The 25,748-nt window shown below is 42.6% G+C and overlaps 1 protein-coding gene across 2 annotated transcripts in view; it reads right to left on the bottom strand.

Annotated features, from left to right (window-relative positions):
* The window catches only part of PLEKHG1 (pleckstrin homology and RhoGEF domain containing G1), a 390,662-nt gene that overhangs the window by 26,899 nt on the left and 338,015 nt on the right, over window positions 1–25,748 (bottom strand). For both annotated transcript variants that reach the window (XM_029596546.1, XM_029596547.1), the window contains 5 exons: window positions 25,005–25,091; window positions 14,531–14,564; window positions 8,735–8,830; window positions 5,005–5,043; window positions 4,890–4,912 (listed from right to left, as the gene is read on the bottom strand). In XM_029596546.1, coding sequence (XP_029452406.1) covers window positions 4,890–4,912; window positions 5,005–5,043; window positions 8,735–8,830; window positions 14,531–14,564; window positions 25,005–25,091 — 279 coding nt within the window. The remainder of the gene's footprint in view (window positions 1–4,889; window positions 4,913–5,004; window positions 5,044–8,734; window positions 8,831–14,530; window positions 14,565–25,004; window positions 25,092–25,748) is intronic.

Here is a 25,748-nt window from a genome sequence, read left to right as displayed (position 1 = left end):
ACCCACGGATATGCACATATCTCCTCGTACGCGCATACATCAAAAAGTTCAAAACCGGCCTGGGGCGGGACATGCACGGGGCAAGGCTGTAACGTGAAGTCTGCGCGCCAAGTATTTATGCGCACAAGCGCACACAGGGGCGTCTACCATGTAACTTTACTTCTGCTATGGTCGGCATGTGTGTATTAAATAAAAACTAGGCTAGTCAGCGAGGTTTTTATGGGTCAGGGCCAACAGAATAAAAGGGAGGCAAGTTGGCTAGAAGGTTTAGGAAATCCTCTCCTTTACTGGGGCACGCTGGGAATGAACTGGAGAAATAGGTAATTGCATCGGTGCGCGTATCTACTAAAATCCCTCCCACTTACACGATCAAGGTGGTATTTGCACACACACACGCACGCGTCAATATAAAGTCATGGGCACATGTACGCGTGTATAGCCGATTTTAACAGTGCACATATACGTGCATATGTTATAAAATCACCATGTCCATGTGCGCGTGCTGGCAAATGTACGCAAGCAAGGGTCTTAAAATTCACCTCATAGGTTGCTATTTTAAAAGACGTGTGCATTTTTTCTACCTACTTGTGCATTTTTACACCTGATAATTATCTGGCATAAGTGATATTAAATGTGATTAGATGGGAGATCTGTATGACCTAGGGGAGGATCAGGCTGTAGTACCAGAAGGGTCCTGATGACCTGGAGAAGGACTGGATGAACTGGTAGAGTAATATGTGCAGATGTTTTAAAATATACTGATTTATGCGAGCAAGTCCTACTTTATTTTCATGCACAAGCTATACACGCCTATATTTTAAAAATAGGTAGAACAATTATATGCATGCCATGCATTCATATATGTGGTCCATAGGAACTTAAGGCTTGCCATACTTGGTCAGACCAAGGGTTCTTCAAGCCCAGTATCCTGTTTCAAACAATGAGCAAACCAGGTCACAGGTACCTGGCAGGATCCCAAGGGACAGATAGATTTCCAAGCTGCTTATCCCAAGAATAAGCCTTGGATTTCTGCAACTCTACATTAATCATTGTTAATGGACTTTTCCTCCAGGAACTTTTCCAAACCTTTTTTAAATGCAGTTATACAAATAGCTTCTTTCACCACATCTTCTGACAATGAATTCCAGAGCTTAATTATGTGGTGAGTAAAAAAAAAAAAATTTCTCTTATTAGTTTTAAATGTATTACAAGAAACTTCATTGTGTGTCCCCTGGTCTTTGTATTTTTCGAAAGAGTAAACAACTGATTAACATTTACTTGTTCCATTCCACTCATTTTATAGACCTCTGTCATATCCCCCCTCAGCCGTCTCTTCTCCAAGCTGAAGAGTCCTAACCTCTTTAACCTTTCTTCATAGGGGAATTGTTCTATCCTCTTTTATCATCTTTGTTGCACTTCTCTGTTCCTTTTCTAATTCTGCTATATCTGTTTTGAGATGTGGTGACCAGAACTGCACACAATGCTCAAGATGAGGTTGCACCATGGAGCAATACAGAGGCATTATGATTAGAGATGTGCTTCGGGTAAAAATTTCATGTTGGGCTTCGTTTCGGGCGCCCCCCCCCCCCCCCCCCCGTGGGAATTTCGTTTTTCCCGCGGTTCGGGTTTTCTTTTGGGGGGGGGGCCCCTATTTTCGAGTTAGTGTGCACTATCAGGAGTTAGCATGCACTAACTAAAAAATGAATTTTTTCTGAAATTTCAGAAAAATTCAATCATTTTTCAGTTCTCCCGAACCATTCCGAATTAGGCAATTTCGTTGACATTGCCTAATTTGGGAAAAACGATTGCACATCCTTAATTCTGATATTCTCTGTTTTATTCTCCAGTCCTTTCCTAACAATCCCTAGCATTCTATTTCCTTTCTTGGCTGCTGCTGCTGCACACTGAGCAGAAGATTTCAATGTATTTCTCAACAATGACACCTAGATCCTTTTCCTGAGTGCTGACTCCTAATGTGGAACCTTTCAGTGTGTGGCTGTAATTTGGGTTACTCTTCCCTAAATGCATCACTTTGCACTTGTCTACATTACATTTCATTTGTCATTTGCATGCCCAGTCTCCCAGCTTTGCAAAGTCCTCTTGCAATTTCTCACAATCCTCTTGTGATTTCACAACTTGAAAAATTGTCTCATCGGCAAATTTAATCACCTCACTTGTTGTTCCCATTTCCAGGTCATTTATAAATACAACTTATTTAAATTGTTTGTTTTTGCCTTTAGGCATTTTACTTGCAATACAAAATAATGCTTAAAATTTACTGATACTATCCTTGTTTTACAACACCCTTGTGGACCGGGGGTAAATGATTGAGTCGAATGGGTAATCTCCCTTCTTACTGACACCCCAACTTTGGATTTTGCTAATTTTTAATATATTGGTGTTCGTTTGGATTGCCTGTTTCCAACAGAGGCCTGGTTTGGCCTCTGTTGGAAACAGGATGCTGGGCTTGATGGACCCTCGGTCTGACCCAGCATGGCAATATCTTATGTTTTTATGTTCTGTGTGACTCAATACTCTCTTTAACATATAGTGCCACCCCTCCACCAATTTTATCCATCCTATCATTTTGACATAATTTGTACTCTGATATCACAGTGTCCCACTGGTTATCCTCCTTCCACTAGGTCTCAGACGCCAAGTCTATCTACCTCTTCATCCAGTGCTATACATTCTAACTCTCACATCTTAAGAACATAAGATGTTGCCATGCTGGGTCCGACCAAGGGTCCATCAAGCCCAGCATCCTGTTTCCAACAGAGGCCAAACCAGGCCACAAGAACCTGGCAATTACCCAAACACTAAAAAGATCCCATGCTACTGATGCAATTAATAGCAGTGGCTATTCCCTAAGTAACCATGATTAATAGCAGTTAATGGACTTCTCCTCCAAGAACTTATCCAAACCTTTTTTGAACCCAGCTACACTAACTACATCCTCTGGCAACAAATTCCAGAGCTTTATTGTGTGTTGAGTGAAAAATAATTTTCTCCGATTAGTCTTAAATGTGCTATTTGCTAACTTCATGGAATGCCCCCAAGTCCTTCTCTTATTCGAAAGTGTAAATAACCGATTCACATCTACTCATTCAAGACCTCTCATGATCTTAAAGACCTCTATCATATCCCCCCTCAGTCGTCTCTTCTCCAAGCTGAATAGCCCTAACCTCTTCAGCCTTTCCTCATAGGGGAGCTGTTCCATGCCCTTTATCATTTTGGTTGCCCTTCTCTGTACCTTCTCCATCGCAACTATATCTTTTTTGAGATGTGGCGACCATAATGGCACACAGTATTCAAGATGCAGTCTCACCATGGAGCGATATAGAGGCATTATGACATTTTCCATTTTATTAACCCTTCCTAATAATTCCTAACATTCTGCTTGCTTTTTTGACTGCTGCAGCACACTGAGCCGACGATTTCTAAGTATTATTCACGATGATGCCTAGATCTTTTTCCTGGGTGGTAGCTCCTAATATGGAACCTAACATCATGAAACTACAGCAAGGGTTATTTTTCCCTATATGCAACACCTTGCACTTATCCACATTAAATTTCATCTGCCATTTGGATGCCCAATTTTCCAGTCTTGCAAGGTCCTCCTGTAATGTATCACAATCTGCTTGTGATTTAACTACTCTGAATAATTTTGTATCATCCGCAAATTTGATAACCTCACTCGTCGTATTCCTTTCCAGATCATTTATATATATATTGAAAAGCACCGGTCCAAGTACAGATCCCTGAGGTACTCCATTGTTTACCCTTTTCCACTGAGAAAATTGACCACTTAATCCTACTCTCTGTTTCCTGTCTTTTAACCAGTTTGTAATCCATGAAAGGACATCGCCTCCTATCCCATGACTTTTTAGTTTTTGTAGAAGCCTCTCATGAGGGACTTTGTCAAACGCCTTCTGAAAATCCAAATACACTGCATCTACCGGTTCACTTTTATCCACAAGTTTATTAACCCCTTCAAAAAAATGAAGCAGATTTGTGAGGCAAGACTTCCCTTGGATAAATCCATGTTGACTGTGTTCCATTAAACCATGTCTTTATATATGCTCTACGATTTTGATCTTGAGAATAGTTTCCACTATTTTCCAGGCACTGAAGTCAGGCTCACTGATCTATAGTTACCCGGATTGCCCCTGGAGCCTTTTTTGGGGTTACATTTGCTATCCTCCAGTCTTCAGGTACAATGGATGATTTTAATGATAGGTTACAAATTTTAACTAATAGATCAGATCTTATTTTTTAGACTTCTAGCATTTGTATATAGACATTTCAAAGTAAGTTTCTTGTTTGCATTAACAACGTGCTCAACAATTGACAGGGATAACTTGTAATCTTCCTTCACTTTACTTAAAGGTTCCTGGTTCCCTTTGGCATTTATTGAAACCTCTCTACTGGGATGCCCTATTTTCCCTGTTCCTTTAGTATCCTTCAAAGATACGCTTCTGAATAACTCGGCTTCCCCCAGCATTGCATGTATTTGTGGGTAAGCACAGATCTGCATGTATGCTATGGGGAAAAATATACATATTTTATAATGTATATGTATGTGATACAAACGAGTTATAAAATACTATCTTTAACACTATGCACGGTCATATACACCGATATATGCTGCTTCATATAGTCTGAAAGTTATCCTCATTATATACTGTCCTCCCAAAAAAATTCTACTTCTCTAAAGAAGCCGACAAATATTTTTGTATATAAGTAACCGACTGTCTTAAAAGTTTTGTAAATATTTGATTTTTATCCCAACACATTTTCAAAAAAATGTTTGTTTTGCACAGCTCTTCCCCTCTTTATTCTATACATTTATCTAAATTTGAACTATGGATGAGTTCTCTGGGTCTTACCTTTTGTATATCTGGATTCATTTCTGAAAAGAGTGAGAAGATAATGTTCAGTACAAGCAGGTCAAAAGCAAACCTATTGCAATGACAGGTTGTAAGGACTTGAGCAGTGACTTACCACTTTGTTTCGTTACTTTGTGCAGTCTGGTTGAGGGCTCTGAAATAGAATGAGAAGTTTTAGTACCTCACCTATACTCTAACCCTACATTTCTTTGGCTCATTAGAAGAAATGAAGCAAGAATATGCTTTGCAAACTATGCAACAGCAACAGGGACTCCTAATTTTCAGATTTTTAAGATAGAAAATGGTTAAGCACACATGGAATTGAAATCTTTTATCATTAAAAACTAATCCGAAGGCTTCACAATAAACTGAACAAAGATGAAGAAAAGGTATACCAAGCTTAAGTAACACTGTAGAGGAGATGGGAACGCCACTGGAGGCCTAACCAGGTTACCAGAACACGTCAGCATTGTCATGAATGGCACTGTCCACCCCATGGTGCTGAAATCAATAGTTTGGTCTCCAAAATTACATGCACACAAAAATACTTGCACATGCAGAGAACTGATGGCCAAACCGTTGTTAGGTGAATATTGGGTGAGGAAAAAGCTCCTTGAAAGCCACTGAATCAAAAGATCACTCTCTCACTGTCCTGTGCTATCTCCCTGCTAACACCTACTGCATGGACAAGTCTGAGTTCGTTTGGTGAAGACTCACACTTTTTGTTTTGTTTGGTTTGTTTGTTTTCAGCATCAGTTGGGTCAACAAGAGAAATATTAAATGGAAAACAATATAGAATAAAAAAAAAAGAAAATTTAACTACAGAAAGTGCAAAAACTCAGATATTAACTCCATTTTATATATAAAACTAAGGATGGCAAACACAGATAAATCTGTTCAAGAAATTTGGAAAACAAATGCCATACAATCTAAAGTTCTCAACACAATTAATGTGAACTCACTATTTAACATGTGACTTGGGTCTTTGCCATCCCCCAGGAGGAGAGTGGTTTTTCTCTTTGCTTCATAGTAAAGGTGACCAAGGAATAGATTTTGGAGATTTGAGGATTTTGCTACTTTTAGATGCTTGGAAGAACGTCAAGTCTGAAAGGGCTGGGTTCTGTTTTTCCTTTTTTGCCTTTGCTAAAAAATCAACAGCAAGGGTGAAGAGAGTTGAAATTTTGGGACCTTCTAGTAGGAGTTGTTGAAGCTGTCTGATCCTGAAGGCTAGGTTTTTGGTGGGTTTTTTTTTTTTTTTTAACAAGGGGTTTTACCACCTTCTCCCAATTGTTTGGATGCTGGAATTACAAAGGGACTATCCTATGCTTGAAGAGCAGGGAATATTGCAGATGGATGCTGATGCGGGGGAGAAAAGAACACCAAAGACAGGTAAGTATGGACAAGAAGATTACGGTTTTACTCACACTGATATTCCAATTGCCGTTTCTTATTTTTTCAGTTTTTGCATGGATTTTGATTTTTAAACCGAAGTAAAATTTGTGATTTTATTTTCCTTTGCCTTGTACACCAGGACTGAGTGTGAGAGGATCAGTGGGTTTTCCTTTTGTCTCCTCCAATTTCCCTGCCCAGGAACTGATGCTAGTGAATGACCAGGGTTACAGACACACCAAGGACCCAGATCATCAGCTCTCATCCCCTGTCAGATGGACCCCGGCATTGTAGCTCCCTGGGTGCAGCCAACCAAGGGTCCTGCTACAGGTGGATTTACTAAGCCGTGATATGGCAATATCACGGGTTTAACAGCATATAATGCCAACAGAAATTCCCGCTTGGGCATTGCCTAGTGAGCGTTCTCAGTCTTTTTTCATCTAAACACCAGCACAGATGTGTACCTCTATTGCTCTCATTTCTTCTGAAAAAATTCTTGATATTTAAAGTTACCTTGCTGCTTCAGCGGCCCCCAAATAGTACTTTTTAGTGCTTCCAAAAAATAAAAAAACATATCTCCGAGGAGACTTTTCACTTCCCTTTCTATCTCCCTGCCTTGGCAGTCCCTCGATAGCACTTCAGCGCTCAAAAAAAGAGAGAAAAAAAAAAAACAACCACCACATTTTGAAACTATGAGAAAGGAAGAAGATCTGGCAAACTGCCACATCAGTCATCAATTCCACTTCCTCTGTTTCCCCATCCGACGAGACCCATTGGTCCTCTATTCTTTTGGGGTCCCAGTATGATAAATCTTATGTTCATATGGCAAATTCAGCCCTACATATCCACAGAAAAAGCATGTTTGCTCACTGTAAACTGTGTTTTCCACAGACAGCATTAGTGGGATCAATTAGCCATGCTAATAACTCGGCCGCCTACCTGGAGAGTCGACTGCTTAGCTAGAACGAGTAGAATTGATTGAGGGGGCTCACTAGGCAACCCTCAAGCGGGAATTCCTGCAATGCTCAGCTGAGCAAAAGCTCTAATTGGTAAGAGACAGGAGTCTATTCGGTGCGGTCTAATGACATCATTCATATGTCATAGCTAATTCCTCCTCCTATGGAAAACACAGTTTACAATAAGCAAGCCTGGTTTTATTGGTTTTCTTTCCTAATCTATTTGGTATGTACCCTGTTAGAAAAACATGTATCCTGTTTTACCAGGGCATCTTGAGAACTGGCAGGCAATATCTGCTGGCAGGACAAATCATGTATTTAATTTATTTAGTTATTTAAAGGACTCGTTACGTGCTCCCCTTTTGGAGTACTCAGAACAAAATACATGATTACAGAGTAGATCTGAGAGGCAAACAGGGTTACAGAATAAATTACATAATCTGTAATTAAAGGAAACTAAAGCAAGGGGAGCTTGAGTAATAAGTTATGGAGACAATGAGGTATATATATATATATAACATAGTGCAGTACATATAGTAGTATACTAAGAGACAGTGTTGTGCATATCATACAACTCAGTATAAATCAAACAAAAAGACAGTGCAGCACACATCAAATAAGACCGTATTACACATGGAGAGCGACAGAGTGGTGTCATAAATAAGAAGAGGTCTGAGGGAAGCACTGAAGCTTAGGAGAGTGTGAGGCTTGGTGAAAAAGCCAGGTTTTAACCGTGTGGCAGAAATTTAGTGGCTAACCTAGCTTCTACTGGAAGAAAAGGTCAGGGAGTTGGGAAGAAGGCATGTTTACGGATGCAGGTCAGTCTGCAGTCTTTGGGAGCAGAGGCAGGTGCGTAGAAGGTCCCCATCTCGGATCTCAACCACCAAGGGAGTTTGGAGGGATATATGTAGTCTCTCAGATACGTTATCCCTTGCCTTTATAGAGATCCCAAAACATGATTGCCTTGGGTGCGGGATCTAGGAGCATGAAGTCTTTTTCCATGGCTGTGGATTCCTGTCATGACACGTCCATGCTGGCAGCCTCATATATTGTGTGCATGTTTCTGTTAAGGGACTTGGATTAAATAAAGGTAAGATGTGATCATTTAAAAAGTTTCCTGGGATCAGCGGTTCTGGGATTTTAGGCAAGATGGACATCCTTCTCCTAAGGGGGATGGTTATGAGGCAAGATGGATATCCTCCCCACTAAGGGGATGTTAATGAGATAGTGGCAAAGAGTGGCTGAGGTGGTCCTATATGGAAGACAGCTTTTATTGCCCAACTGATGAGAAATCTTTCTATCATTTCATATTTGTCTGTATCCTAAATCCCCACAGCACTGTGGAGAATTTTTGAAAAGCTCTGTTTTTCAGCCTCGGAGGGGACTTCTATTCCAGTCCTTTCAAGGTATGTCTATCAGAGGGCAATTGATTAGGAGGCAGGAGCAGAAAAAATGGTTGAAATCCCATAACAAAAACAAAAAAAGGCCAAATGACCTTACCTGACTTCCTTCTGACTCTGTGCGCTGTACCACGTTCTTTAGAATCTGAAAGTATATTTCTCTCTAGTTCAGAGCTGTAATAGAACCCAGGATGATCTAGGAATAAATCAGAGGCATTAACTGAATGCACTGCTAAGATACACAACAATTGTTCAATATTTCCTTACAAAAACACACGTGACTGACATAGTGCTTCATGGATCCCTGAAGGTTGTAATACAACAGAACCTTGGTTCTTAGTGGGAATTTCCCTATTGTGTGTAAAATATATATGACATTAGAAAAAAAAACCATTCAAGGTGCATACAGTGTATATGAATAAACAGCTTATAGTATATATGCATTTTTAGCAATACCATCGCCACCTTTACCAAGCTGGTTTCAAGACAGAATCCATTACAATTTTAAATTAAATTCATGTTACATTTGTGGCTCAGTTTATAATCAGCATAAGAAAACATGAGAGGGAGGTATATATTTAGGAGGGCATGTAAGATATAACCAGTCTTCTGATAGAAGGGTGTCTCTGATACTGTCACAACTGTTGCAGTTTTTGAAGTAGAATTCTGGGAAAACCTGGCTGTCTAGCCAAGCTTGGACTCTCTTCCTCAAGGCATAAGGATAGCAGTATCTCGTTCCATAATGTTAGGGCATAGCACTTGCATGTGCACAATCTGGTGCAAGTTAATCTGTCTGAAATCAGCCAGTAAGAGGAAAGAAGGGGTGCAGAAGAGCAGAAACTGGGAAAGATACTCAGGGCCATGTCGTTTACACACATGAAAACAAACCAAAGAGTCTTGAGTTGCAGTTTGTCTTCAAATGGGAGTCAATTCAGTTGATTTAAGATTGGGCTTCCGTGGTCAGTCCAACAATCTCAGTGGATTACAGTCAACATGCAAAGTAAAGTATAATAAAACCTTATGCAACACAAAACAAAAAATGCCAAAACAAAAAAGCAACATGGCTGTAACATGTCTTGGAGAAAAAAAAACCCTGAAAAACATAGCATCTGAGGTTGTATTGTGGAATAAATAATTACAGTGGTCAATGCAGCTATTTATTAATGCGTGAATCATGATGGTAAGGTTGTGTTCATCAAAATAGTTGCAAAATTGGCAAATCTGCTGCAGATGCATAAAAGGAAGTCCTTACCACCTTTGAGATTTTAGTTTCCATTGTAAGGTTTTGTCGAGTTGGATTCCCAAACTTTGTATTGAAAGTTTGGGCATTCATAACAGGAAGGGCAAGGGGTGCCCTTGTTGGCTTAGCAAGAGGAGTTCTTATTTAGAAGATCTGAATTGGAGTTTATGGGTTGTTGAGCATTTGGGCTACTGCTGTAAGACTGTGAATAAGAACGATGATAGAAGAGGTTTGGCCCATTCCTATCTTGATGCAGAATTTGATGTTATCAACAAAAAGGTGACATTCAATGTTGAAGGATTGGATAAGGTCACAGAATTAAATTTTGAAGAGGATCGGGGAATGCACCAAACACTAAGGTACTACAGGTGACATGCCTCCAAAATATCAAACAACTTCTCACAAGCCTCAACCTGGTACTAAATTCATCCAAAACGGAATTACTACTCATCACACCAGAGAACAGCTCCTGCACCCCCACTCATCCAGCCATACCAAAAACTACACAAGTGAGAGACCTAGGAGTTCAAATTGACAATCACCTGAACCTGAAAGCCACCATCAACAAAACCACCAAAGACTGCTTTTATAAACTCCAAGTACTGAAAAGAATAAGACCTCTGTTCCATACTCATGACTTTAGAACAATCCTACAATCAATCATCTTCGCAAAGCTGGACTATTGTAACACCATCTTGCTTGGTCTCCCCTCTCTACACACCAAACCACTGCAAATGGTTCAAAATGCCTGTGCCCGTATACTCACTAATACCAGGAGAAGAGACCATATAACCCCTATCCTAATGGGCCTCCACTGGCTACCCATCCACTTCAGAATAATATACAAGGCCATTCTCATCATATACAAACACATTCATCAACTAGCCCCAATTGACCTTCATTTCCCCCTCCGATTACACACTTCAACAAGACAGACAAGAGATGCTTACAAAGGATCACTTCAAGTCCCCCCAGCCAAAACTACCAGACACATTACGCTAAGAAATCGGGCCTTCTCCACAGCCGGTCCTACCTTATGGAACTCTATCCCCCCAGATCTTAGAATGGAACCCAGCCTCTCAACCTTCAAGAAAAGACTCAAGACCTGGCTGTTCAGGCAGGCTTTTCCTAACTCCAATATCATTTAACTCCTAACAATCATCACATCACCATCAACATCACTATTAGCTACCTCTTACAATGTAATTATATGTAATTAGCTGGTTTTCCTTTTTCCTTTTCCTTCTCATTCCAAGTTCAATTTTCCTGTTACATGTAACTGCTATTTCCGCACTATTGTTCAAGTTTAAGTTTATTTTGCACTCCTGTTTCATGTGAACCAGCATGATGGGACTATTGTCTTGAATGTTGGTATATAAAAAACTTAAATAAATAAAAATAAATCTTTGGGTAAGGATCATTTATTTGTCCATGTTACAGATTGAGTCCTGTTGTCCAGGGAAGGATTAAACCATTTGATGACTGTGCCTTCAATGCAGATGTTATTTAAGCATTGTAATAGGAGTTAGTGATCAATGATAGTGGGAGTCACCACCTTGGTTAGCATTCATGTGGATACTGTTGGTTAAGACTAACTGGATGAATTCTGTTCTGCCACTTTTCCTGAATCTGGACTAGTAAGAAAGGAGCCAACCCATCCCCATAAAGATAAGAGATTACAATTGGGGTAGTGCTCAGCCTCCATTTCCCAGGGGCATGGCCTAGCAAGTCGGGGTAGAGACTGAGGGGGCAAGCCAGAAACCACAGTATAAGCGTGGGCCAGCTCGCCACCAGCCTCTTCTTTTGGTGGGGGGTTTTTTCTCCCCTCAGCGATTTTACCTCCTCTTCTCGGTGACTTTGCCTCCTGCTCCCTCTGGGGCCTTCCCTGCAACGAGGGGGTTTTGTCTCCATGCCGATTAGAGGTGGCCTGCATCCGTGCTTTAGTGGTCGTGCATCTGATGGCATTGGTGCATGTGACGGCACATCCTTCTGTGTCCAATGGTGCCTGAAGGGTAATCATGGTTTAAAAGGGGAGCTGTGAAAGGGGAGGTGCTGTGCTAGGTGATTTTAATCTTCCAGATGTTGATTGGGACATCCCAACTACAGTATCTTCTAGAAGCAGGGAGATCCTGAATTCTCTGCAAGGAGAACTGTTCTATCAACTGGTACGGGAGAGGGTGATAATGGACCTGGTGCTGACCAACAGGGACAGTATTTCTGATGTTTAGTGGATGATCATCTGGAAACCAGTAACCACTGGAACGCATGGTTCAATATTAGTATGCAAGAGATGAAAGTTCATTCTAAGGCAAGGGTCCTAGTCTTCAGGAAAACTAATTTACTCAAAATATGGGAATACTGGGAAGGTTTCGGCCCCAAAGAAAACTCTTGGGAGCCTCAGACCAATATCCTTGACAAAGAGATGCTTCATCAGTTCCACATCGCACATCCTTCCAAACCCAAGCCTGGTACCCGAAGAAGAGATCGCCCTTTGAAGGGGGGTACTGTTGCGACTGTCGCTGCCCGACGTCTCCACTCCATCCACCTTACCTCTTTTGCGACTCCCTCTTTGGGTTGATGGAAGTTTGGCTGCCGCAGCGTCATCTTGCCAACCTCCTCCGGCGTCCCCAGATCGGCTAGACGCTGCCTTCTGCCATGTTCTCCTGAAGCCTAAGGGTGCGCGCGCAGCTCCCGACTCAAGTACCAGCTGTGGCGTGAACCTCAGGGGCGTCCCCCTGAGATGACGTCATCCTCATCGGATACTTAAGGTCTTTCGTTTTTGCTAGCTATTCGAGTTAGCAAGGGCTTCCTCCAGGTATCGCTGCGGATGGGATTCGCTCTCTGCATACCTTGCTACTCTGCCTCATCGGATTTTACCAGAGATACCCGCTCCTCGGGGGCCTCATGCTCTCTCCTGCTTTCAGGTCGCAGTCTGGAACTGGTACTTGCTCCTCAAGGGCCCACGTTACCAGACCTGCTACCGAATACTACTTCTGTCAGGAAATCACCGCTGCCTACAACACCAATGAGTTACCATCTCTCTCTCTCTCAGAGCTTTCCCTGGACCCAGTACTCGCTCCTCGAGGGCCTACTTCATTCCAGCCCCTGGGCTGCTTCAAGAGACTATTATGTGAGTGTTAACATCAAGGTTCTGTCCCTGAACTCTGCATACAGCTCAGCCATCCTGGGATCGCTGTTCAAGTGCTTGAGGGACTCCAGCCCAGCCAGGCTCTTCCAGCTCCCTACTGCCACCTCTGGTGATTCACTATACAGTTTAATAAAAGATCTAGTGTGTGTCTGTCTCCCAACTCTGAGCCTGACCGGTGGCCCCTCTAGGGATCTTCCCCCAAGGGCATGGTCATCTGCTACCGGCCCAAGGATCCAACCACAATTATCACAAATAACACCACTTAACTATTAAGTTCAATTGTTGATCGGGTTGAAAAATGTCCACAGTTCCATCAAGTCCAGCCTTCTGTTTTCCTAAAAATCATCTCTACTTCTGAAATGGGTTGTAGCTGTGATTGTTTCTGCTAGCAAAATGTTCCGTAATTTGTCAGACTAAGAAATATCCTCTTCTAAAAGTGATGAAACCTATCCCCCTTGACCTCAGAGGGTATCTGTGAGGGAGTTTGTGTTCTATTTAGGCAGCAAAAAAACCTTAACCCAGAGAAAATAGGCAAGGTAATCCTGCAGTAAGGTAGAATTCAACCAAAGAGAAAAAGATGGAAAACCTACATGTCCCAGCATGCAGAGCAGGATGAGAACCAATGGAGCTCTAGGGGTGGAAACCTTAAGTGAAGGGTGGACTGGGGCTCTGGTTACGCCTGGTGTTGTTGAGCTAAAAGGGGAGGGAACCTACTGAACCAGGGCTGCGTCAAGGTACACGCTTCTGGGCCCAAAGATCTGCAAAATGACTAGCAGGTATTCTAAGACTCTCCTGAGGGCTAGAGTTAGGAAAGTCCACAGTTCAGCCCACGGATATAGCCTAGAAACCAGCTGTGCAAGACTTCAGACATTTATCTATCACAGCATTTCTTTTACTTATTGCTTCAAGAGTAAAACAATTGTTTGAGAGATCTCTACAGAGTCCAATGACATTACTCTATAATTAAGTATCACTTTAAATATATTTTATCGAACATAAAAATTATTTCTAAATGTCCCATCTTTCAGCACAAGTAAGCCCCCTGTTCCTTTTCTCCTACTGAGGATTAAAGACTGCTTAATCTGTCCCCCAAAGCTGCCAAAACCTCTTTGGAAATATTTTTTTACCAAGTCTTCCTTCATGGCAGTAAGCACGGTTTCAGATTCATGCGCCATCTTAGATTCAGTTACCTTGCCCTTATGTGGGTTTTAGGGGGTCATATTCCATTCCAGACACAGCAAAATTCAATTTCAATGGTCTTGCAATACTACTGCAAATAAAAAAAAAAAAAAAAAACCCACTCCAAAAAATGACCAGTTGGTTCGTCTTGTGTGCAGATGACTGTTAACCTCTACAGAGTTCACCCTACACGCGACTTCCCAGCTCACCACCATAACTGGAAGTTCCCCGTTCTCTAACTTCTTTTTATTTTTTCTAACATTTTATTAAAATAGTTTATACAGCACTAAAGTAAAAAAAAAATAAAAAAAAAAATGAAGAAATCTTACGTATGGCATCCATTTCCAGAATTGCTTGCTTGGCCTGAAAGATAAAACCAGCATTCAATAAATAATTGCTCTTTCAACAAAATCCAAAGCATGTACAGAAGGCAATATTCAAAGCCATTTCCTGAATACTGAACTCTCTCAACGCACAATTTTACCCGCACAGTCTAGAGGCATTCCTGACGGTGGGGTTAGGTCACGGGAGGAAACAGTGCATGTAAAGTTTGCGTTTCCAAAACTACACGTGTTGCTTTTGCTGGGAAAATACCTGCAAATCTCAGAGTACTTTTTCCTTGGGCATTAATTAATTTTTTAATTAGATTTACATACCACTGTTCTGTTTGACAATCATAACAGTTTACAAATATAAACAATTAAAACCATTAATCAAGTATCTGCTAGGTCAGACCAAGTCCTTCGAGCCCAACATCCTGTCTCCAACAGTGACCAGTCTGGGTCACAAGTACCCATCAGGTCCTGAATAGTTGATCTATTTCTTGTATCTCACTCCCACGGATAAAGCGCTGACTTTTCCAAGTCTACCTGGCTAATAACTGTTTATGGTCTTTTCCTTCAGGAACTCGTCCAATCCTCTTTTGAACTCCACTCTGTTAGTTGCCTTGACCACAGATTCCATAGCCCGTTTGTGGGCTGAGTAAAAAAAAATACTTATGATTTGTTTTAAATCTGCCAATTATTAGTTTCATGGCATGTCCCCTAGTAAATAACTGTTCCCTATTTACTCATTCTACCCCGCTCATTATTTTATAAATTTCAATCATATCCTCTCTTTTTCCCAAGCTAAACAGTCCCAATCTGTTTAGCCTCTCTCTACAAGGGAACTTCTCCTTCCCCTTTATCATTTCTGTCATCCTTCTCTGTACCATTGATCTGTCTGCTATGTCTTTTTTGAGATGGGGTGACCAGGACTGCACGCAGTAATCGAGGTGCAGCTGCACATGGATCTATACAAAAGCATGCAGATATTTGGAAAGGAAGAGAGAACAAAACTGAGAATAATTCCTAACATTCCATTTGCCCTTTTGACTGCTGCCTCACACTATACCGAAGATATCAAGGTATTGTCTACAAGGGTTCCAAGGTCCTTTTCCTAGCATTGTGTACTTGTAGTTGAAGTCATTTTTAACTTTGCTCTTGACCACATTAAATTGTAACTGCCATTAAAGTGAAACCCAGTCTCCTAGGTCCTTCCGCAGTACTTCACAATCCACTGCCATTTAATGACTCAAAAAAAATGTTGTGTCATCTGCAAATGTGGCACCTCACTCATCGTTCATTTCTCCTGATCATTTATGAATATGCTAAGTAACATAGGTCCCAATACAGAACTCTGGGGCACTCCACTTTTTCCATTCAAAAAACTGACCATTTAGTCTTAACCTCCATTTCCTGTTTTTTAAGGACGTGCAGCTTCAAAAAATTCATTTTGGTTTGTTTCGTTGGTATCTCAATCCATTACATTAGTTTTAGAATTTAAAAAAAGTGTTCATTCATTCCATTTGTTTTTTTGTTTTACACTGAAGTGTCCAACATTGGGGTTCAGTGACTGGGAGTTATGCAGTACCATCTCAGTAAAGTCTTGGATGAAAAGTCCAGGATCGCTCATCTCTCTATCCGACTGATCCTAATCCTCAAACTTGAGCCAACTCCAAATATAGACTCAGTCCTTTCCAGTCCCCACCTTTTTTTTTCTATCAATGTGCATTATCTTAGCGCTTCGCATAGGTATTACCGCAAAGTGCGTTAACTTTTCGCACTTTGCGGTAATACATGCATGTTATCCAGGTAGAGAGTCCATCAACCTAGGTTGAGAGAACATTGTACAAATCTTATTGTTGTGTGAGGTTCCTCACTCCGAAGGTCATCAAATCTTCACAAGAGTGCACTGTTCTGTTTGTACGTCTCACTTTGAATGTCAAAGTGGCCCCTAACCCCTACACTACTCGCTAAACCTCACCTTGACTTACTAGGTGAGCCGCCTATAGTAGCATAAATAGCTGCTTACTATGGTACCACCCCCAGAGGCTCTCTCTCTCCTCTCCCCTTCCCTCTCTCCTCTCATATCTCAGGTCCCTCCCCCTCATCTCAGGCCCTTCCCCCAATCCTCCCCCTCATCTCAGGTCCCTCCCCACAATCCTCCCCCCCATCTCAGGTCCCTCCCTAGCCTAAAAATGCCCAAAACACAATTTGTAAAAAAAATTGCAATTTGCGTTATAGGCATAATGCCAATGAAAAAGGTGGTATTATTTTTGGCATTAAAACTGTACGATATCGTGTGTTATGAAGCCAGCCCACTTTTACAAAAATCCCACCCAGACTCCTCCCCTTTTAAAAATTAGCATCGCACCATGTGTTATGGTGCTTTTCGCATGCATTAAAGTGTTTTTCGCATGCGAAAATGCCAAAACATGAGCTGGAAAATAAGCCCCTTAGCTCTTCAGAACAGGAAAGTCAGAGCATTCCCTAATCTAGTGCTTCCAAACCCTCTCCTGGAAGCACACCTTTTCAGTTGGGTTTTCAGGATTGTTACAATGAATATGCATGAGATAGATTTACATACACGGGGTCTCCAAAGTATTCCAATCTATCTCATGCATATTCATTGTGGCAATCATGAAAACCCAACTGGATAGATGTGCCTCCAAGAGAGGGATGGGAAAGGCTACCCGAATCAAATAGTTCACTAGACCAAGACTGCTTTATATGGCATGCTTATCCTTACACTAAACCATAATGGTCAAGGTTTAAATATAGCTTTCTGTGCGGAAGACAGACAAAATCATCTGGAGTGGAGAAACTCCATCAAAGCTACTTCCTGCAAGGCAGGTGGAATGCATGCACACTATTTGATATTGGCTATCCAGTCTGATACCTAGCAGGGCAAAAATCAAAACCCCTAGCATGTACTGAAATTAATTTCTTTAATGTATTTTTGGTGCAAAATAATAAAATGTTCAACAATTTTGAACCAGGGGGCTGCATCTCTGAATGCATAATAGTGTCTGGATTTCAGGACTCCATTCCATCTTGATTCACACTCTCGCTTCTCCCATTGCACTTTACTGGATCTTCCTCCACCACTATCCCATTATTAATCGGTAAGCCTATGGCTCCATCATGGACCCTCTTCCCTTCTCTCTATACTAGGGGGGTTCTGAAACTCAGGCCATGAGGATTTCTACAATGAATATGCACAAGATCTATTTGCATACAATGGAGGCCGTGCATTCAAATAGATCTCATGCTTATTTATTGTGGACATCCTGAAAAACCATGGGATTACAGACCTCGAGTCTTCTCCCATGGCTTTTAGTGTCATCTTTATGCTGATGGTTTCCCAATCTACATCTCTGCATCAGAGCATTCACCCAGAATCCAGTCACTAATCTTGGTTCCTCTCTTTTTTATCTCTTCAGCAGTCCTAAACTGCCAGAAAACTGCCTCTGCCCTGGAATGTCCCAGCCTGATCCTGAGCTAAGAACATAAGATTTGCCATACTGGGTTGAACCAAAAGTCCACCAAGCCTAGTATCTTGTTTCCAATAGTGGCCAATCCAGGTCACAGGTGCCTGCAGGATCCCAAAGCATAGATTCCTGCACGTCCATCTTAGTAATAGTTTATGGAATTTTCCCCTCAAACCAAACAGGGAAACACAAATCAAAATCCTCAAACAAGCAGTCCTGCAAGTGTCAAGCACTTCTTTATAAATCTATTCCCTAAGGTGTCAGCATGTGCCCTGCATTGCATGGGCTACCCGGTCTATTCAATTACATACCAGAGGATTAAAAGGCAACAAGTTTTAAAATGTTTTTTTCCAAAAGCAAATAAAATCATTAGACCACCAGTCTTGTACTGAATTAATTGAACTTTTTCTCCAGGAACTTGTCTAAACCGTTTTTAAACCCATTTACACTAACAACTTTCACCACATCCTCTGGCAACGAATTCCAGAGCTTATGTGTTGAGTACAAAAATATTTTCTCCTATTTGTCTTAAATGTATGAGCAAGCAACTTCATCTCTCTTCCACATGTCATCCCGTACATTCACCCCAGACACTTCCTCTCTCACTAGTTACCAAACCCCCCCCCCCCCCCAGCCCAAACTCATAGATACACACCAGGGGAATTAAAATTATGCATATCCCAAAATGCCAGGCCCCTTTCCTAAAATACAAAGGGATTTGTGAATTCAAAATATGCATTTGCATTACATGCTTTTGCTGACTAAAACTTGATGGTATTATATCACTTGTTTGTTTACATTTGTTACCAGGCACTGGTCATCTCCCCAAAAATACCACCGTGAAATTTTGGCAACACAAACAAGTAACTATGAGAATGCAGAACCCTAAATCTAGCTAACAAACTGCTCACCCATTTGACATTTAACTGATTGGTAACATCTTCAGTTAGTGCGCACTAAAATGAAATACTAATTTTTATGAAATTTCGTCATTTTTTCTTCCATTTCATGGCGCTCCCGATACAAGACGAAATACACAGTTCCGTTGCCTTTATTTAGTTTAAAACAAATGCACATCCCTCTAGTTCCCTTCAGCCGGAAGGAATTTTCCCACCACTGAGGTGAAGCTAATTGGCCTGTAGTTTTCACTCTCCCTTCTGCTACCACTCTTGTGAAGCGGGACCACCACCTCTCTTCTCCCATCCCATGGCACCACTCCCATTTCCAGGGGTCTATTGAACAGGCAATTTAGCTGACCCACCAGCACATCTCTGACCTCTCTCATCATCCTGGGATGAACCTCATCCGGCCCCACGGCCTTGTCCACTTTCAGTTTACCTAATTCTTCCTATACATTCTCTTCTGTATACAAAGTTTTGTCCACCCCCATCATCCCCATCCACGGTCTTGTCAACCAGCAATGGTCCTTCTCTGGGGTCTTCTTTAGTGAACACCAGACTGAAGTATTTGTTTAACATCTCCACATCTTCATCTCTCTCCACACAGTGCTTCTTGTCACCACTTTGGGCTTCCCTTCTCTGAAAAATGTTTTTTCACCTCACTTTTACCTCTATGGCAATCCTTTCTTCTGCTTGATTTTTGCTTTACTGATATTCTTCTTTGGGTTCCTTTTTATAAGATCCTTTATACTTCTTGAACACTGTTCTTGTTGCCTTAATTGTTTCAGCCACCTCTTTAAATTTGATCCACTGTTGTTCTACCTCACCCATTTTCTCCTAAACTTCCAGCTCTTCCTCCAGGTACATCCCCATTTTGACAAAGTCCGTATTTGTGAAATTCCAAACTTGGGTATTTGTGTGACTTCTCTGTATCCTATTTGTGAGAATCGAACCATGTCGTCTGATGATTACAGGTGCTCAGGTGAGCCCATACCCAAACATCAGAGACACTATCCCCATTAGTGAGCACTAGTACGAGTATCACACCCTCCCTCGTGGGCTCCATTACCATTCGTTTGAGCACAGCCCCTTAAAGGCCATCCACTATCTTGCTACGTTTTTTACATTTTGCAAAAGGTACAAATCTACATCCGGCAGATTAAAATCTCCAAGCAACCCTTCGCCCTACTTTCCCACCTTTTGGATGTCCTCGATCAGATCTCTGTCCAGTTCTTCTGTTTGAATCAGAGCCCTGTAGATCACACCTTGCTTTCTTGGCTGCTGCTGCGCACTGAGCTGAGGAATTCAACATATCTATGATGCTGCCTAAATCCTTTTCCTGGGTGGTGAGATAAAAAGCTATCCAGCTATCTCAAATCCCACCATTTGTCCGGCTGAGTCTGAACTTAGCTGGACAAACGGCATTGATTATGGCCCTCATAGACTGCTTCTTGTGGGTGTTCCACTGATCCCATCCATCTCTAGTCAAAATTCAGCTGCACAACTTCTTTCTCCAATGTTACCACCATCACATAACCCATTTCCGGTCACCACATTGGCTTCCTATTCACATAAGCTTCTCTTAGTAAACTACAAACCCTTACAACCCTTTTCATGAATTCCATTCATTGTGCAAGAAACTTCTATCTATGCCCATCTCCTCCACTGCCAACTCCTGACTTTGCACTTTACACCTTGCTATGCAATATGCTTGGAATAGCCTCTCCTTAGTTGGTGCTGTCATCCCTCTGGATATATACAAATCCAGCCTAAAAACCCACCGTTCTGAGTCTGCTTTTAAATCTTAAATCTCTAAGATCATAGCCTTGATAATTTTAACCAAATTTTCTATAATAAATATATTTCTGAAATCTTGTGTGTGTGTCTCGACTAGACCATAAGCTTCACTGAGACAGGACCATCTGTTATACGCATGTGTACAGTCAGCGATGGATTTAGGATTTATCCGCCCCTAGGCACGTTTGGTGTTTTCACCAATTCCCTCCCCTCTCCCCATCTTCTGTAAGGGACCATTACAGCAGTGATTCTCAACAGGTGTGTCGGGAAGTGCCGGGAGGTGAGTCACAGAGCCAGCAGAAGAACAATCTTTCCTCATCAGTCTGGGAAGGAGTTGGCTGATTTCTCCTTTATTGGGTAGGACAGGAAGCTGCTCTTGCTTCCTTCTCCTCTTCCTGATCAGTAGGGGGTTGTTTCCTCCTCCTTCACCCAGATCAGAGCGAGATATCACCAACTCCTGTTCATATGGGCCCGGCAGGACAGCAACTTTCTCTTCCTCTGCCTGGCCTGGCAGTGAGGCTGCTGATGCTCTCATCACCCCACGGGGCCTGGATGTGAAAGCAGGAGCATAAGGGAAAAATGTGCGTGCTCTAGAGATCCGCTGCTGCCTCCTCATCTTTCGCTCCTCAGTGCTTCTTGCCCTCATCTGCTGCTGATTAAGAGGGATGGAGAATCTGGATTGGACTGATCTCTTTTCTGCTGGCTGGGAGCCAGGGGGAGGGGAAATGTACTGGGCAAGAAGGCGTGGGGAGATGGGGAGCCAGGGGTGGGAGAAAGGAGGTCGGGGTTGCTGGGTAAGGAGAGGTGGAGAAGGGAGGGGTTTGGAGGTTGCTGGGAAGGGAAGAGAGATTGAAGTGGAGAGAGATGGAGGTGTGAGGCTGCTGGGTTGGGGGAGAGGAGAATGGGGGATGCTGAGCAGGAAAGGGTAGGAAAGAGGTGGTCAGAGGTATCCTGGGTAGGGAAGGGGAGAGGGAGCACAGGGAGGAGGGTGTGGGGTGGGGGTGTTGGGAATGTTGGACAGGGATATGAGCAGGTGATGGGATGATTGAGTGGTTGGGAGAAGTGAGGGGTGACGAGTGCATGGAGGGGAGTGACTGGTACAAGGGCCGTACTATGTCAGTTTGGAGAATATGCATTTCTTCTCTCTTTGAAATATATTTCTGTTTCTAGTCTCCAGTTTTGCACTGCATGCAGAAGGTATCTTGGGATTTACCATTCCAGGTTTTGTTTGCACATTTGTAATTTGTGATCTTTTATTCTATATTTGGGGAAGGCAGGTCTGTCTGTGCTCTGTGTGCATGTGACTCAGATGAGGTATTTTACTAGAGGTTTGTATCCGCCTTATTTGTTGTATTCTCTCAATATTATATTGCACTGGTGGTGAACTGCTGCCTTTTCATGGGTAGGGCTATTGCGGATTCATTTCTTGGAGTTAGTGCTGCTGAGGTTATGGCAGGTTTGATAGAGAGGTACAGAGTGGGGTTTGTTTGTGTTATTTTACAATGCACCTGGTAGTAGAGGGAATTTGTGATGCTGTTATTGAGATGACACCAGATTCAGGATGTCTTTTTTTTTTTTTTATATATGGTGAGTTGTACAGGGAAATGTCTTAGTTCTGCTCTGCACCCATTGTTAGGAAGCAGGAGATTCCTGTGGATGCAGAGTATGTGCTTATATTAAGTCCCATGATGGTCATGTGTTCAGCGTGTCACGCATGTGAGCGTGAACTCTCAGGTGTGTCCTGATAGAAAAAAGGTTGAGAACCACTGTGTTACAGGGTAGAGCTGTTCTCTGCTAAATGAGATTGAACAAAGCTGTAAGGCAGCAAAACGTAAGCCAGACTGCTGCCCCTGAATGTTTGTTAATAGGCACAAACGTAATAGCTGCCTATTAACAAATCCAGGGCTGTGTACAGTGACGTAAACACCTCCACTATGTACAATACTTAACATTAATAGTAGGCATTTTAGCCTAGTCATTTGCAAAGTAGCTACGATGGAATGCTGCTGTAAAAAATTCTAATTCACAAGATTTTTTTAAATGTTAAACTTCTGTAAGCTTCTGCTTCACTTCTAATAATACTTTCCTATCAAAACGGTTGCTTATATATAAGATTAAAGGGTGGTAGTGCAGTAAAATTCTTAAACTGCAGTGCAATTCCATGGAGCCACATTAGCAATAAATAAGAAATTAAATTGGTACTCTAGCTTTTCTAATTAAGTGTCCTGTATATAATTAGGTAGGATGTTTGGCATAAATTTGGAGTTTCGACATTCCACACACAGTACTTAGCTGCACTCGCCAAGATTTCTTGAGTCAATTATAACTCTCTTGGCAAACAACATCTTCAGCGAATTTTATTTGTGGGCATTAATTTGCTTTCAGAGTTCTTACATGTCAGAACTGGAATAGATATCCTTTCTAAAGAACATGCATGCTAACCTAACGTATAACTTCCTTCCTAGCAATCAAACCCAGCAAGTGCTTACAAATTGCTGGCTGCTCCAGTGACGTTCCACTAGGGGTCAGACAAGTGCTACAAATACCCTAAGAGGTCTGGTGAGCTGTGCACCGAAATCATTCCATGGCTAACAAACATCCACCCACACACACGTTACACTGTCCAGTGTGCTGTGCGGTGCAATACGCTTTTCAACGTTTAACAGTATTTTCTGAATACAAACAAGGAATAGCTTCAGGCGTTTTTTTAATGCCTTTTCTCCTCCAGCTTGCTTAGACCTCCATTTTTCTGCTCCGCAGGGTTGGTTTAAGGAAGGGCTCCCTCTGGTGCCGTGTGTAACTAGGTTAGGGCGGCTTGGGCAGACATTACCTTCACTAGAACCTGCAGGAGGCACACACAGGCAGCATGTTGCTTGGCCAATACAGATGCACTTATTCATTTAATAATCCCAGATAAACCTAAAGCCTACCCTTGCCCTCCCATATTGCTAGTAATGACATGAACACAATAGTACACATGGATCTCACTTTTTTCCTGCTTCCACTTGCTGGAACTCAAGCTGGCCCACTAGTTTCCCGAATTCCCCCATCTTTAGCTGCAGATTTTGGCGATATTTAGCAAATCCCCCCCCCCCCCCCACCTTAAAAACATTTTGCAATACAACATTGTGGGGCGGATTTCAAAAAAGGCCCGTGCGCATACATCCTTCCGGATTTACGAGCGCAGGGCCCTCGCGTGCCTATTTTGCATAGGCCGCCGGCGCGTGTAAAGCCCCAGGGCTTTCGAAAAGGGGCAGGAGGGGGCGTGTCTGGGGGTGTTCCCGAAACGACGCGGCGTTCAGGGGCGGGCCCGGGGGCGTGGTCGAGGCCTCCGGACCAGCCCCCAGGACCGGAGGACAGAGCGGGGCTGCCGGCCGACGCGCGCAAAGTTACGCCTGCTGAAAGCAGGCGTAACTTTGCCGACAAAGGTAGAGGGGGGGTTAGGTAGGGGAAGGGAGGGGAAGGTGGGGGGAGGGCAAAGGAAAGTTCCCTCCGAGGCCGCTCCGAAATCGGAGCGGCCTCGGAGGGAACAGGCAGGCCGCGCTGGGCTCAGCGCGCGCAGGTTGCACAAATGGGCACCCCCTTGCGCGCGCCGACCCCGGATTTTATAAGATACGCGCGTATCTTATAAAATCCAGCGTACTTTTTAAAAATCTGCCCCTGTATGTGCTCAGTGCTCATGGCAGAATGATGCATAGCCAGGAAATACATGGCAGCTAGCAGCAGTACAACTTTTTATTTTATTTTTGTAGATCATCCGATGGGTAGTCAGAAACAAAATCTTGAAGAAACTCATTTTTTTTTCCTGTTAATTAAAATACTGTTTTGAGTGCTTTCCCCAGCCAACTTATCGCACGACTGTTTTCCCTGGAGCTTGTTGATTTTCAGGGGTTCCCCCTTTCTTGGCAACGCTCTGAGCCCAAAAGCGTGGCTGCTCCCCGCTTCTGGCAGTACCAGTGCTCTTCGGTTGTCAGTTATCTTGTGGCCGTGCCAGCCTGAAGTGGGAGCTTTCTGCTGTCACCGCCACCAGCACCTAAAGCGACTCGGCAGCTCCGAGCACTGCAAAAATATCTCCACACCCCCCACACCCCCCCAAAAAAAAAAAAGTCATCAGCTTTCTTCCAGCAACATGCACGGCCATATTTCAGCTTGCGTTGTGATACAACTGGTTTCACCCAGTGCGGCCATATCAGCACATTAAAGTGATCTGCACACACAGCAAGGAATGCCACGCATGTTGCCTGCATGTTTGGTTTTTTTTTAATAGAATCCCTTCAGGGGATGCAGGATATTTACCTTTGCTGGGATCTTTGCTGGATGGTTTTCTAGGATGAGTCTCTTCAAATGAAGAATCCAGAGACGTTTGTCCTGCTGTGATCTGGCCTGTTACAAATGCATTAGAGGAAACGCCATTGACATTCTGGTGAGCACTCTTGGGTGATGCACGATTGCTCCTGCTAACGCAGTTACCGCATAACAACCTTTTTTTTTTTCTATTTCTAGGTATCAATTTCAGCCAGAGCATGCATGATGTCCAAAACAAGCCTCCTTGTTTTATTTCCCCACTTTTGCATTCCATATCCATTTATTATTCTTTTTGCTGCTCTCTTCCTCTATCTTTTGAAACATTAGATATAATATTAAACAGAAGGCTTTTCCACTTGGTAATAGAGCTAAAAGTGCTACATTGCTTTTAAGAGCATGCATATTTGTGTGTTTTGTGTGCAGCAGAGGGGGGAAGGAGCTTCATTGTTTGAATTTTGTTTTTTTAATTTGCATTCCAACCCTCCATCTGTCCCACCACGTTACCTCCTATAGGGGAAATAACCCCCACGATGCCGCGGAGAGTGACAGTGCCATGCACCAGTCCTTCCAAGTTGGCAAAAGGAAGGGCAACGCCCTGGCAATTTAGAGAAAATAACCTTTTTGGTTTTTTAAAAAAATGTCTTTCATGGGGGCATTTTCTGTTCCCTGGAACAGAAGAGTGGCAGTTTAATGCACCCGTGGAAGTCTGATTAGGAGTTCCAGAAAACAAACAAA

This window comes from Rhinatrema bivittatum, chromosome 3 (genome assembly GCF_901001135.1).
Source record: "Rhinatrema bivittatum chromosome 3, aRhiBiv1.1, whole genome shotgun sequence".
Lineage (NCBI taxonomy): Eukaryota > Metazoa > Chordata > Amphibia > Gymnophiona > Rhinatrematidae > Rhinatrema > Rhinatrema bivittatum.
The sequence above is the reverse complement of the archived record's forward strand: the minus strand, read 5'-3'. Positions and strand labels throughout refer to the sequence as shown.